General features: G+C 40.4%; 1 protein-coding gene across 1 annotated transcript in view; it reads left to right on the top strand.

Moving 5' to 3' along the window:
- Nucleotides 1–15,948, top strand: part of IGF2 (insulin like growth factor 2) — a 33,823-nt gene extending 17,875 nt beyond the window's left edge. The window contains exons 2-4 of the mRNA XM_069968332.1: nt 4,122–4,284; nt 13,770–13,936; nt 14,829–15,948. Of these exons, the coding sequence (XP_069824433.1) occupies nt 4,122–4,284; nt 13,770–13,936; nt 14,829–15,059 (561 nt within the window). The 3' untranslated portion in view covers nt 15,060–15,948. The remainder of the gene's footprint in view (nt 1–4,121; nt 4,285–13,769; nt 13,937–14,828) is intronic.
- The last annotated feature ends 286 nt before the right edge of the window (nt 15,949–16,234 follow it).

Here is a 16,234-nt window from a genome sequence, read left to right as displayed (position 1 = left end):
CAGCTTGGGAAAGGGGGAAAATGAAAGGGAACAACTACATTCCTCTCCCCGTGCCCAAAAATCACCATGGCAGAAGGTCTTGCCCCCCCTCCTCCTGCTGGAAGCCAATTTCCCCCGAGCTGTAATGACGTCAATACTCGGGGGAAAATGCCCAACCTGGCTGATGTACAAGTTGCTTAGCCAATCAGTGACTGGCTGAGTAGGGTATCTATCAGGCAGGTCATGACGTAGGCAGCAGAGGAGATCCCGGAGCTGGCGGGGGTCCCGGGGCCGGTCAGATGGCGGATAGCCAGCAAGGGGAGAGGTGAGTTAGTGCTGTTTGTTGTTTTCCCCTCCCCATGCCCTGTCATTTCAACACTCTCCCCCCCCCCACCCGATTTCTTTAAATGTTTGTAATTGAATAATAGGTAAAAAGGAGAATAAGGACCAATAGAATAGGGGAACTTCCTTTTGGGCTCTGTTGATAAATCCTTTAAGATGGCTATACTTTAATGGCACTAATTTCTGGGAGACTGCTCAAAAATCTAATGTGTATGGATAGGAGCCGCCTAGTTCTCAGCCAATGGCAGATATAGAAGGAGAGAAAGATTGTGAAGTTGGACATAACAAGCCTTAACCATAGGAGGCGACTGCCAGTGGCTCTACCCATTCCTCAGGAATCAGTAAACAGTGGTTCCAAATTCACAGACATTTATGGCAGAACCCATGGAAACAACCCTTAGGGTATGTTTGAGGAGATATTTCTGTCTGTGAAGCTTTTATTAACACAGGTAGGCGGAAGGATACATGTAACAATGTAGTTTACAAATATTACCTACTTATTTTCTATTTTTTAAGTCATTTTGTTGGAAATGCAGAAAGCTTTCAGCACTCGGCTAGGGTTCACTACTTAGAGCACAGTGCACGGGGAGGCCATTCTGCATCTGCTCCCTAAGTCTAATCAGTGACTCCATCTGGTATATAAATTCATCTGTCATTAATCAGGGATAGCCTTACTTGTAACACAATCTGGGGAAGCTAGCTGGAGATGAAAGAACACCAATGATAAAGAACACAGATCTATTTGTATTTTCTTTTATTTGCATTTTCTAGAATCCATACAACAGTGCTTAGATCGGTCAGATTTTTTCGACTATTGGAATTTCTATAAACCCACACTGGGACCTAGGGGGTTCATCTGATTGACAATCTTCTTTCCACATTTGTGGGGCCAATAACTCATCAATTTTCTTAATGCAATAGCTGCCAGATTGAAAAAGTGTCCCATCCATAATTTAATTTAGAGGCACCTGGACTCTCTATGCAAAAGACACCTTTTTTTCAACCTTATGCAATACGTTGAATAGTAGGATAAGAAAATATCTTCCAATAACAAAGTTTGATAAGTAGTCACCGGGAACGAACCTGGAGAACAGGCTAGTTTTAAGCTGGCCATACACGTAAGCGTAGAAAGCTTTCTCTTCCGATACCCACGCAGGCGGAGCATGTTTGTGTTCTGTATGGAGAGATGATATAAATATGTGGCTGGATATGGCTAATGGTGGCATATCTCCTTCAGAACAAAAGATTCTATATGCCTGATCTATCTCACCTCTGATATCTGCCATTGGAAAATAGTCAAGAAGCCATAATACTCATTACATGGTCCTGACAATATTGGTGGGTTTGGCTGACACATCTAATCTAATGTGTACGGCCAGATTAAAGCTGAGTCTAAGGGTCCTTTTATACAGCCCAATATGAAAGCTACAGAAGCAAATGAGTGCCAATCAGTGAGAATGGGGCTCATTTGAGATGCACGATCAATCGCGCAGCCCGGCCGCATGAACAATCCCTGTATTGTTCATGCAGCCATTTGAATATATTGCTGTCGATAAAGATATATTTTAGTGCAGCACAAAAGATGCGATCAGCCAAGGATAGTGCATTTTCCCGCTCCTCAGCTAATCAATTATCTTCTGAAGGAGCATTTCTAGCTTCTTATAAAGGGCCTTGTGTAAAGGGCTCCTAAGTAGAGTGCACATGCTTCCACATGCTTGATCACTAGTAAGTGGAGATGTTCAAATCTATTGCCTTATAATAAAGAACCTATGAGTGCATACCCATGGTCAGAGAGGACCTCTCTTATCCTATTTGCCTCATCCTGTGTCCAGCACAGGACTGTGTGATAACAAGACCTGTAGTTCCAGAGCACAGCTGTCAGCCACACTACAATCCCACCTACATGGAACTACTCAGCAGTGCAAACACTGGGGGCAAACATCAGTGGTTATTACACAATGAGCTGTGCTTCTTTTATTTCCCCCAAAGCCCCATTTCATTTTTATTGCTATTATATGATACTCTAGACGAACCCCTTTAAATTCAGACCCAAATAAATCACTCTGCATACGACCTATCCAAACATTGTATTTATAATATAAAACTGATCCATAGTTATATGTTGGCTTTGGAAACCACAAATATTACGTCTTGACGACAAGTTGTATTTATGTGAACATATGGACTTTAAAAAAGACTTTTTCGAAAGTTACACGGGAATTGAAATGAATCACAATAGTTACCAGAAGGTTGACATCTCAGATTTATGGTTTGACTACAATGTAAATGTTTACTCAAGCACTTGAGGAGATTTGCATTGTCTATGGGTATTAATAGAATGGCAAGTTACACGGAGCTAAATTTATCTCTCCGAGCAACTGGGTGCAGAAGTTTACAGATCAGTTAGTGGAGCCAATACAATAAGTAGAGGAGGAATGGAACGTACACACAAGAGGCTCTTATGTTTCCTGTTTCCGCACGGCTCGGATTTCTGTTTCACTTCATAGAGGACAATTACCAAATTACCAAAATTTCTAATTGTGTAATATGAAGTGAGGGGATTGGCACAGCAATCTTTTCCAGTGAAGTCAGATCTGTGTGCTGGAGGAACATCAATCACCTTGGATAAAACCCCTTTTTAGCACTTTGTGTATACAGCCTGGCTGAGGAAGACTTTACATGATGTAGCTAAAAAGGGATGCAGATAAATAGTTATGTTTCAATAGGCCATCTATGGTTCTGGTGTTTATGGTGTTTAAAGTCAGTACCTTTCCTAAATAGGGTCTACTTCCTGGGCCCACCACTGCTAATTGTATGTATTGTGCAAACATAGCTGCTTCCTTCAAGAAACAGCTTCCTGTTGTTCGTCGGCTATAGACTGGTGACTGAGATGCAATACCAGATACGACTTAAGAATGGTGGCACTGTTTGTAGAAGAAAAGCAGTCATTTTTTTTTTTTAATCTTATACCAGCCCTTGCATACATTTAGAATAAGGCTGTGTTGACACACTGTTGAAATGATGGATGTTTTTAGTGGATTACCGTCATTTAACGCAAATAACGTATGTAATTTTTAAACCCGTCATTTCAATGGTGTGTGAACATAAAGTGGAGAAAAAATATATATGTTCTATTAGTACTTCTTCTGTTAGTTATAACATTAGGCCCCATTTACTCATCATTTTTAGGCCACATTACTGGTATGCAGTATGCAGAGATTTATACAGTAATTACATCCATAGACCTTAATAGAGGGCATGTAGTTTACTAGTAACTATGTTCAGTCTATTTTCTGTATGTATTTACTTTTGTTGGGATCTAAAAACATAGGGGGGACATTGATCAAGACTGGTATACTTGTAGTAAAGCTGGCGGGACCTTTTCCTTTTGCAAGGCGTCCACAGAAATCTACTGGAGCAAGGCTCTGTATGGTTTATGACTGTTAAGTGTTGACTGTTATGACTGTGAAGGCCACGCCTCCTCTCTGTTTTGCCACACCCCCTGCCCACCCATCAGGTGAGCGGGGGCTACAGCTGGTTAAGAAAGCCTTTAAGAATGTGCGCCTTTTCTGTGGCGTATAATCTTTTGGCAATGTAGCCTAAAATGGGTTGTGCATGGTACCAGGCTCCAATCATAGGGCCCACGGTCATGTTACAGGGCTGGCATTGATACTATAATACTTTAAGAGAAGAGTCTTCTATATAAATGCAAATATAATTATCTATGGGGAACTGGGTTGTTGTCTAATAACCTGACCCTGTTGCAACCTTTAACACCTACTGTTTTTTGTTTCATTTAGCTGCCAGGGGTACCGGTCAACAGACATGCCCTGTTCATCCTCTACACCTTCATAGCATACACAGCAGAATCATCCGGAGTATTCAGCCTGGCCGAGACGCTCTGCGGTGGAGAGTTGGTGGATACGCTGCAGTTTGTTTGTGGAGATCGGGGCTTCTACTTTGGTAAGTGAATTATTTTAATCCCATATACAATGTTCCTCTTAATGCACAATTATTATTCATCTGGGATGGAGGCTGGTCTGTATAGAAGCAAAACAAGAGTCCGTGGAGCCTCAGTTACGAGTCTCAAAACACAGGATAGCCAGAGACTCTTGATTGAGTACTTCATTGGAATTTTTTTTCGCTGTTCTCCTTGAGTTCAGTGATTACTGTGTTTTGTTGGTTGATTTTTCATTGCCCCAACTAGCCAGAATCCTACCCCACACTGACGAGGGGCAAAAACCCCGAAACGGCTGTCTGTGGGTGGAAGCCTGCCTTTGCAAGCCCTTGTCATGATCGCAATACTCGCACCTTGAGTTAGACATTGACAAAAGGGGCCACCCTGTTGTTTCCCTGTCTATGTTCCAATACTCGCAACCGAGTGGGACTTAAGGGGTTATTTATCAGGGTGGTGTGGTGCTCTCCCCATCATGGAGGCACCCCGTTGGCAACAGGCTAGAGATATCTGGCTATCCCGTGTTTTGAGACTTGTAACTGAGGCTCCACGGACTCTTGTTTTGCATATTTAAATTTTTGGGGGCATCAGTGGAGACTCTTGATTGAGTACTTCATTGGAATTTTTTTTCGCTGTTCTCCTTGAGTTCAGTGATTACTGTGTTTTGTTGGTCTGTATAGAAGACATACTCATAAATGCATAGCTGCATAGAACAAAAACTCAGAAACATCCAAGCAATGTCATTACCAACAACTGCTGTTGGTGTAGTGTTTCCAAGCTTTGCTCCAAATTGGGACGCAGGCCTGTTGTCGCCACTGGGGATCACAAACATACTCAAGTGCATTGCTGGGGAAGTGTTGCCATATTTTCCCTGCAATAACCACTTAACACATTAAGTGCCAGACAGGGGTGAAATATTGGAGCTGGTACATTGGCATTAAACCTTTGCGGGCGGACAGGAGCACTGGGGAGCGTGGAGAGGTATGTATATACTTTATTATTTTACACTTTTAAAGCTCGGGCTGCACGGACATCGCTAATGATGTCTGTATAGCACTTGCTGCAGAATTATCGAGCCGTGTAATCTAGCGGATCGGTGTTCATTTACATTACTTATCCGGACATGCTATACGGCCCTAAAAGTCAATGTCTGACCCATCAAAGACCATTTAAGCCACATCACAAGAGACACCTAGATGTAGATCTGTGGTTCTTGCCCATTTGCAATACAGAGCAGGGTATTGACTGGCTGGATGAGTAACCTTTATAGTAACTTTTAGGGGCCAACGTTTCACCTTGAAAAGCACACCAGCTGTTGTAGGCACAAAAATCCTGAAAGAGTTACAGATGTCTTTCCCATTTTGGATGACTTATAGGAAAGCTACCTCCAATTTGTAGGGCTACAGACAGTTCTCTTTCTTGTGTAGGAGTTATTATTAGGATGTCATAGATGTTCTAAAAATAATTTTTTTTAATGTTTCTATAACGTTGGAAAAATGATGAAATATTAATATTTATTACAAAACGTTACATGGGAAAGCCTGACTCTTTTACAGCAAGCATAAACCATAGCCTTCACTTGTGATGTCACACTTCATAGTGTCATTTGCTTAATTCCTTGACAGCTGTCTATAGTACAATAGACAATGAGAGGAGAAAGTGCTTCTCGATGAACAGCTGATAAGAGTTTGTTCCCTGCAACTTGTGCTGACGATGCACATTCTTGGCCTATGTGTCCTTCTCGGTAAAATTGGCAGGGGAGAAAAGGAAGATCCAGGCAGGAGGCAGAATGGGGGGGACAGCGGTTCACTGAGCTAGGTCCCACAAAGACCCTCTTTGTTGCCTCCTGCATTCCTCCCGGAGTGTAGATGGAGGGGAGGAGGGAGATTGTTTACTTCAAATTCCCCTTTAACTCAGTTTGATTGATTTGGCGAAAAAAAAAGAGGGAGGGTGTTTGAGGTAAGAGAGGGGCAAGGGAAGGATGCGGAAAGGAAATTGCCAGCATTTTTACAGCACACATGTCGTGAGAGAGAAAGACCAAAGGCAGAAAATCTGTATGGCCCAAAAGGCCGATCGTGTCTTGCTGGCTAATGGGCTCTTGTGACCCTAAAACACTGCTGGGCTATCTATGTCTCTATATAAAGTTTTGCTTATAACCATGTTTTTCAAGAAGTTAGCTATTTTGCAATCCTTGACATTATTGCCGGCCGTAATTACGTTACAATAGTTCTATTATAGCTGCACTGAGATTACAATTAAACAGATATAACTCCATGGCCTGTCAATCACCTGAATTGAATTGCGTCCATCTTCAGAAACTCCCATCATTTACCTGTTATCATGGGAGGATTACACAGCTGGCCCTACAATTGGATTAGTATGTAGTATTACATGGCGGCTAAATATATAGATAAATGGCAGACCATATAAAACATGAACCATCAAAGAAGAAGAGGTCCTTTGTTAGCAGCTCTTCGCTCTAATTCACAGAGAGGGGTCAAGAGCAGGGGACCCTCTCCATGACATTGTTTTCCCCTAATTGGACGTATGGAAAGGGGATGTCTTCATGGGAGTGATTCTGATAATAACTTTATACAGGGGAAATTTGCTGATAATGCAACTCTTTACTATTACTGTTGAAGTGACTGGAAGGTGGAGTCTCACTTTAAATATAAGGTAAAAACTTGCGCCCCGTCGGCTGTAATTGTAGCTCTTCTGTTTCAGCCGGCTTTGTAGAACGGCCAATCTTAATCACTGGGAGTTATTGTTTTTGTTTGTGGAGGCAGAATCTTTCCACAAAAAATGTTTTTTTTTCTTCTTCTCTTTTTCATTTTAAAATAAGCTACTAAAGCCCGTGCCATCATTGTTGCCAAGCACAGCTTAACAAAGTACATTCGATTTCTGTTTTTCTAATGTTTTACAGTTAAGTGAAGTTTTTATTGCTAACAGGACTGTTTCTCTGCTTGCAACCAAGAAATCTGTCTCAGTATTATTGTGTGTCGACGGGCCAGGCTGGAAGCCTTCTCTTTGGAATGTGTACAGCTTGGCACCAACCTGCGTCTAACATTCATTTTAGGTCATCATTTCTAAAGAAAGGCTAGAAGCTGTGTTACGGTTCATGCAGGAAAGAACTATATCACTGTGCCCTTAGTCTGCCATACTGCACCTGTGTGTGCTTCTGATGTAATATGGTGACATAGGGTGGGTTTATCCCATGAATACATGTGCAGTCATGTGTCATACTTCATTGTATACAGGTATTTATAGAAACATTATATGGTAGCACATAGGGGGAACTGGTGTGAAGTAGAACTGGCTTAGTTGCCCCTAGCAACCAATCAGATTTTACTTTACATACTTCACAGGTTCTTTGGAAAATGAAAGGTGGAATCTGATTGGTTGCTAGGGGCAACTGAGCTAATTCTACTTTACACCAGTTTGATAAATCTCTACCATAGTGCCTATGGATCTTTACTACATGGTCATAGGGAATAATAATAAATATTCTATGTAGTGCCAACATATTTTCACATCAATACCTGTTTCCAGGAGGGCGGTACGCCAAAGAAAAATAATGTTTTTAAATCAACCGGTGTCAGAAAGTTATACAGATTTGCAAATGACTTTGATTAACAGTCTGACACCTCTGTCTGGAGCAGTTGTAAATCCCCATAGAAAATCTCTCCTGCTTTGGACAGTTCCTGACATGGACAAAGGTAGCAGCAGAGAGCACTGTGTCAGACTACAGAGAATACATCACTTTCTTCAGGGCATACAGCAGTTGATAAGTACCGGAAGACTGGATTTTTAGAAGTAATTTAGAAATCTATATAACTTTATAAAACTGTTGATTTAAAAAATTTTTTTTCTACGGAGGCCCACTGTAAACGGCATGTTTTTTAAGTGTGGGAAGAATCTGAAGTACCCAATGATAGCCCACAAAACGCTGGAACAACATGCAAACTGATGTTACCCTTTGTAGAATTTGAACCAGTACTTCAAGGCAACAGTACTGAACACTTGAGCCATTGTACCTATGGGCTTGTGTACAGCATACATTTGTAGCTTTGCCACATGAGCCTACAGGCTTGAGAGTGTACAAAAATATATACAGATGTGTGGTTGCATGAGTGATATAAAGGGCTCAGAGCTGGATGATAAGACCTGTATATAAATCTTGCAGGCCGGGTGGGGAGAAGGCATGCATTCTGCAGCTCAGCCTGGCCTCTATGACTCTTATCTCCATATCAGCATGATATAGAGGAGATTGCTTTTGAACATATTTGGCTGTATCTTGCATTTACTAGAATGGAGATCACCTTAGTGCAAGTCTGTTACAGCCCCTACCCCTACACTTAGACATTTATGGTGTATTCAAACTATACATGATAATTTTTTATTTATACCCATCTATCTCAAGAGTAGAAACTGCACTTCAATTTCCCCTAGTTGGACAGAAGTCCCGCCAATGCTAAGGCTTGGGTGAGCTTAAGTATAAAGGGTCTGACGTGTTACTAACATGTTTCCATCAGAAAATTCATTTTGTCCATTTTCCCTGTCAGTTTGGTGTTCTGACATATTTGAATATGATACAGTATATTAACAAAAACCCGAAAACCCATCATTTTTGTCCAAAAACCTCCAAGTGGGTGTGCTGTGGGTGTCACATGGGTGTGTCCTTTAAAACCCACCAAAACTGACGGACTATCATTTTTTAATGGATTTTCGATTGTAAAAACCAGCCACTTCTAGAGTGGCGACATGGTTGGGTTTTAGTTTTGTCCTGTAAAAAACCTTCCAGATTTACTAAGGATGAGCGCCACATTAATGAATTTGAACTGAAAATTCACACAACCGACAGCATAACAATTGACAGTTTGTTAGTAAATCAGCCCCAATGTCTTTCTGCACAGTACACAATGCCATGAAACCATGACATTTTTGTGAGGACCTCCATTTCTGTATTTTATCTTTAAATTCCAAGTCATCAGCTGCCCAGTGATCTATATTCTATTTATACTTCACCGACTACCACGAAAGACAGCAACCAAACAAGCAAACAGAAGTCAGACAGCTTTTCAAGACAATGCATTCACTTTTTATGGTAATTATATATTATTCCAGCCTGCTCTTTGGTAGATGGTAATTATAGAGGGAAAATCATTTCAGAATAAATATATACATAATTAACACTATGAAAAAAAATGCTAAAAAAAAATCGGCATGTATAAATAAATCTCTTGATCAAACATAGTCACTTGGTACGTGGCCACATCATAAGGTAGCGCCAAGGCCACAACTTTAAGTTCTACCAACTATTTAGAAGTCAGAGATCTTTTAAAGTAATGTTGGCGAAGTGCTGTAAACAGTGAACCACATGGACATGGATTCTTTCTGTTATATGTAATGACACGGAACATCTGTAGGGTACATGCTGAATCAACACTTCAAGATATCAACATCTTAAGCCTGCACTTCTATAGACAGCACATTATGAGTGGAGTAACTATAGGGGTTCTACAGGGAAGCTCTGTTTGTTTGTATAAGCTCATCGATTGACGTGGAATACATCTGTATGGGGAAAACAATTCCTCTCAGTGTTCAGAAAGGATTCACTTGGGATTTGGTTGAATTTTTATCTTTAGCTTTGGTGCTTTAATAGCCAGTTTTATTATCGCAGTTTCCACAGCAGTAAAAAAAAAACATAAACTGGGTCATCTCTTTATCTAAAGCTTCCATAGACAGTAGAAACGGTATTTTATATATACACAGTCAGGCCACGTTCACACACTGTATTTTTACAATAAACAATGGCCGTTATTGCAAGTTGCAACAACGGCTGCTGTTTATTGACAGTGTGCGGTTACATTGTAGGGTATAGAACACCGCCGTAGTGTATACACTCTGTGCACTCTGCTATGTGACTGCACAGAAAAACGGACAATTCTATTCACTGAACAGCAGCTGTACAAAATTGGATGTGAACACAATGTAAAGTATGGCTCCCGGCCATACTTTACACTGTAGTCTATGGCTAATTGGAGTGCTTTCCAATTAAAATGAAGAGATGTTCACCCGCCCAATAACGCAGTGTTGGCCGGATGAGCATCTGAAACATCAACCATTGTTTAACACTGCAAACACTATCCGTTGATGTTTATACTGTATGTGAACATGGCCTAAAACATTATGAAAAAAAAAACCCTCTTTGAGTAGTTATAGATTGTAATCCCCCATGGGCAGGGTCCTATTTCCCCATTTACCAGTCTGCCATTTACCTTCAAGTAATGTGTTTTGATCTTGTAATGTTTTTGTTTGTTACAACCTATCACTTGTAAAATGCTCTGGAATCAAGGGTGCTTTATAAAAATAAGTAAATAATAATAGTTGCCCCATCTAGAAGGTCAAATTTGGGGTATTTATTTTCCACGCCCACGTTATATTGGCAATATAACTTCTTTTTTCCCCTAATACACATAAGACAATGTTTGATGTACATGATACCTTTTAGTGTCTATTCTTGCTTCCAATCAAAGACAGGAGGTGTCTGAAGAAGCACAGTGTTCCAGTCTGTGTATTGTAGTAAGAGAAAATATTCCCAGCACCTAAACACCTGGCGATTGCATCTCCAAGCCTGGCCCATTTATATAGTGGGAATTTGTAATCCTGTTAAACTTTTCTCTAACTATGAAAATACAAACATAAGTTAGGTGAGCTAAGGTTGTCCATAGACACTAGATAGCTGTTACAAGAGCTTGTTCAATGACAGCTATCTCTCCCAACTCCCTCATTCACATGCACACCCGGTTGTTCGGACAGACCCACCAAAATCAACAGGTTTGGCTTACATTATTTAAAGCTTATGGCTGTAGACTTGTTTTCCAGGACTCCCTAGGGAGGCCCCTAACTTCTCCAGCCAATGGGAGTCAAATGCAGAGCGTTTTGGTTTGTAGAACGTTCGATAAGTTCGCTGAACACTGGTTATTAGTTATAATTGTAGGAATGAGCACTGCTATAGTGTCTATGTTTATTTTTCCAAGGCCAGTCCTATTTGTGGATATTTTTGCTTTTGTTACAATCTGTCCTTGAGACATTGTCACATGAATCTACCTAGTTTGTAGAGAAAAAACCCCATAACATTCTGTATTATTCCACCGATAGACAAAGAAACCTCCGTCTTCTGTTGGATCAGGTGAAAAGGAGCAAACTAAAGAAACTGATTATTTTCGGGGCTCGTTTGGCTTGGATAACCCTACATTGTTGGGTTGCATCTTGCACTTGCGCCAATATAAGCTGATTGTAGAGTTTCCTGCTCCTGGGGGTGACTTTAAAGGGGTTGTCCAGCGCTACAAAAACATGGGCACTTTTCCCCCTATTGTATCCAGTTCAGGTGCGGTTTGCAATTAAGCTCCATTTACTTCAATGGAACTGAGTTTCAAAACCCCACCCAAACTGGAGACAACAGTAGGGGGAAAGTGGCCATGTTTTTGTAGCGCTGGATAACCCCTTTAAAGATTCTTGAACCTGCCATAACTGCAGCTAATTCTTCAGGCTCCCCTCTAAACCCTGAATAAGTTCTGATCAGCTCTAAATGTTAACTCTCACTTGAGCAGCAATGGTCTCTAAGTCTCCACACGTCTTTATGACGGGCTCTCCTTAAGGAGGGTACTACCCCTTTGACCCACCTCTCACTTGAATAACTCTTCGACATGTTGACATGCAACATGTCTGATCTTCTTCTTCCCTAACATCTGCCATCAGGAGACTTCCATATACATAACACTATGTGAATCAGTGGTTTCCATTCCCTCAATTTTTACAAGGGGTAGAGCTTTGCAGTGGTACATGAGTTGAATATGTTCACTTGCATTGTTCATATCAATCACTTTAATTCTCTAGTAAAGCTCATGAGTCGCAGAAAGGGTTAACATACTAAAGCAGAATTAATGGAAAAGAGCTGAGCGAGCTTAGTGTGACACCCCCTATCCAGAAGTGAAATCCAAGACTCTTGTTTACATGGCTTACTCTGCTGGTATTTGAGCTGAGGGACATGAATATTTATCTGACATCTTCAGGCCCATTTAGGAATAGGATGATAAGTATCCAGAGGAACTAAATCTTTAATAACCTATGATTACAGGATTATATATGGATAAAACAACTGTATGGTCACTTTCATTGAAGTGTCATGTGATCTACTGTAATTTGTATGAACGTACCGGTATATTTTAACGTACAGTTGTGTAGCTATTCAAAAACTTTAGCTTTTGAAATACAAGTTTTAGCATTGCCAGAGCAAAAAGGAAAAAAAAGTGAAAGAAAGAGATTGTGGAGCTCTGGCCTGAGACCAACAACTGCTTGTTTCTGCGATTCCAGGAATCTTGTCCCTACTAGAGTTGAAAGTGGCAAAAGCAGACCAGGCAGCAAAGCCATGAACCAATGGCCTATTTCACTAATACAAAAGACGGACATATTAGCCCTGTCCTACTGAATTCTGCTCCATTATATTACAATATACCTATCCCATACCATCTGTGGGATCACTTAATTTAGGTTTATTGATAGCCTTCTTAAAGAAGACCTGTTAAAGCGCTTTCCCCTGGAAATAACATAGGAAAGCCTATGGACCAGACAATGCTACGGATTACAGTTTTTTATTTTATTTATTAGTCTATTTGAATTTGATATTTTGATATCCCACTTATTTTGGGCTGGGCAGCACTGTGGTCAATCCTATGACCTATGAGCAACCATTACAAATTTGTTATTGTCAAAAACTTACATATACCAAGTAGAGTGAGACTCAAAAAACTTTAAAGGGTTTTCCGGGCCTTTCAGTTGATGGCCTTTCTATAGGTGTTGCGCTAGTAGGAATAACGGGCAGCAGTCTTTGTTGGAAAGTCACTGCCATTGTTTAGTCAGGCACAGCAACATCCAGATCCTGATTTTGATTTATATGGTACTGCAGCTAACCCCAGCCATGCTGCAGTACCAGACACAGCTGGGTACTCCTATGGGCATACTCATACCTGGATAAACAAGGCTTATCTCTGATATTGCAACACCTAAGGATAGGTCATCAACTGGAAAGCCAGGAAGATCCCTTTAATTTACATTGACAGTAGGAAACCTTGGTAGTTTCCCATTCCCCCTATAGATGTCACCTGTCACATTTTCAATGTCACAGTTTCTCTTTAAATTGAACTCAAGTAACCCTTTTCACATTCTTCCACAGACTTTTACACATCTCATTGTATATCTTAAAATTAGAAATGTGTTGGCTATTTCTTGCTAAGGTTCCAGGAACAGGGATATGCACTCTACTAGATATATTTTATAATCCACCTCCGTATCATTGTAAAATAGTTGCAAGCAGAAATTGTATTTGTCTTTTCACTTCATAATGAATAAGACTATAAAATGTAAGCCTGTATTTTCTTTATATTACTAATGTTAGCTAAATGTTAACAAGCCATTTTTTGTATTTTCCCAGAAAAGAACATTGTCCGCACCAGTCGCAGGCCTAACAGAGGAATCGTTGAGGAATGCTGCTTCCGAAGTTGTGACCTAGATTTATTGGAGACGTACTGTGCGAAGCCTGTGAAAAATGAGAGAGATCTATCCACTGCACCTGCCACAGCAATGCCATCCCTGAACAAGGTGAGTGTGAAGGTGTCACGTTTTCTGTTATCTTAATCTGATCGAGAAAACTGCTGAGTAAAAGTAAACAGTAATATAGAGAACCGACTGAAAACGTGCAGGAGATGAGGGTGTAGTCAGCTTGGCCAAAGTCGTATTAATCACTCATTGTCTGCAGAACTTTTTAAAATCAGATGCAGGGATGGAGTGACCATGTAGGCAATGCCTACTGGCAGTGCCCAGAGGGTGACCACAGCGTAATGATGAGTTACAGTACTCCTGAAAGTGGAAAATTCTGATCCTGTCTCAAAAATATGGACCCTGACTCAAGAAGGGACAAGACTGAGCAGATCTCTGGCTAGGCTTTTATTTCACCCAGGGCAAATGTTCTGTATGTCTCCCTCTAAATACTTTGACCTATTGGCCTGTTCCTTGGTACTCAGCACATAGCATGAATCACTTGGTTACTCTCCCTTAGTTGGCCCTGTTTTAAAGGAGTTATCTGGACCTGCCTGTGATAAAAACAAATAAAGAAATAAAGAAATAAAACTGCATACTCACCTCCCTCCTCTTCCTAGTTCCGGTTACATTTTGTTTGTCAGGGACTGCCCACTTAGTCAATCATAGGGCTAAGTGGGTAACTGCTGCCTGTACAACTTGTCATCGGAAGCAGGAGGAAGAAGAGAACACTAGGGACTGAGCAACATCCAAGTTGCAATGGTGTGAGTGGATTTAGGGTAGGTGAGTATGCAGTCTTTGTTGCATTAATAACTCAATTTAGGCTTCTAAAAATGTAAGGTTATAAACAAAGGAACATTCAGGTTCATGCAATAAGTAAAAAAGGTTTATGTAAATGTTATGTCAGCCACTGCTGATAAGCAATAACATTTGTGGTATCTCTTATATCTTTTAGGACATCTATCATAAGCATTCTCATAAATACTCCAAATATGACATTTGGCAAAGAAAATCTACTCAGCGTCTAAGAAGAGGAGTTCCTGCCATCGTTCGTGCTCGTCAGTATCGGTGGCGGGTGCAGCAGATTGAAGAATCACAGCAGGTTATATCACATCGGCCACTAACTACATTACCTGCGAAGCAGCCTCACCTCATTCATCAAGGCTCAGATCCATCACACAATTGAGCTGGGAATCACTACTAAAGAACATTCCGCTGCCATCATTTTCTGTTTCTAGCAATTGATTGTTTTTCTTCTGTCATCTCTGAATGAGAGGGAGAACATGCTAAAACGACAGAAATAAAGCCTAAAAACTCCATGTGACACCTCACAGAAGAGACAAAAATGAGCAAAATGAGAGACGCCAAAGCAGGAACAGCATTGTTTTTGGTGGGAAAAATTTCTGTGGATTTTTGTGTCCTTTTCTATGTTTATTTTTGTTTTACTGCATTTCAAACTACAACTTTTTGTGTGTGTATGTGAACATGTATGCAAAGACGCAAAAGCAGTTGTCAATACACGCACACAAATATGCAAAAAAAATGTATTTGTTGTGGCACATCAAGGCCTAAATTTGCCACTAAGGAAGGAAACAAAAATATTCTACCAATGGAAGAATTGTACAAATTCCATCCCGATACTTAACCTTAGGGTTGGAAAGGGCAAAATCAGTGCGGAAAGGGAACTTTTTCTTCCGTTTCTTGGGCCTGGTTTCTACACTACTTAATGTCTTCTTTATTTTCCTGTAGCATTTATTGTCAGTGTCCAAATTTTTTGCACCTTTTTAAAGCCTGAAATTCCAAGGGCATGCAAGGTTTTTGGGGTTTCTCTTTTACTTGACTCCTCTGCATCACCAAGCTTTGCAACATTAGCGTTGTGTTGCAGTCTTTGGTATCCAAGGGGGCCGAGCGCAAGATTCCAAATGTATTTGCACCTTTTAATCATTGAGAACTAAGAAAGAACGAAGGAGAAGTAGGCAGAGTGTTTGTTAGATTGAGTTGGAGCGCTGTCTGCTTTGCACATATGCCACAGATTACAATGATTTTATATATGTATAATATATCTATATATTCTATTACTTTTTTTTTTTGCAAAAAAAGGTAAAAAAAAAAAAGTCAAGCACTATTTTATGGGATTTCTTTTTGTATAGCAATGAAAGATGGGGACATGATATTTTAAATATGATGTCCTTTTGGTGCTAAAGTTATAATGATGGGAAGAGCTGGACTGAAATGTCAGAGTTAGCCTAGGGTTCATAGAATACGGAAATCATTCAGTGTTGGTTTCCATAGATGATTGAATCCTCGCCATAGAATGAACACAATAGATTATGTATTGAACTTGAAAAAAAATGCTTTTCG

This window comes from Dendropsophus ebraccatus, chromosome 4 (genome assembly GCF_027789765.1).
Source record: "Dendropsophus ebraccatus isolate aDenEbr1 chromosome 4, aDenEbr1.pat, whole genome shotgun sequence".
Lineage (NCBI taxonomy): Eukaryota > Metazoa > Chordata > Amphibia > Anura > Hylidae > Dendropsophus > Dendropsophus ebraccatus.
The sequence above is the reverse complement of the archived record's forward strand: the minus strand, read 5'-3'. Positions and strand labels throughout refer to the sequence as shown.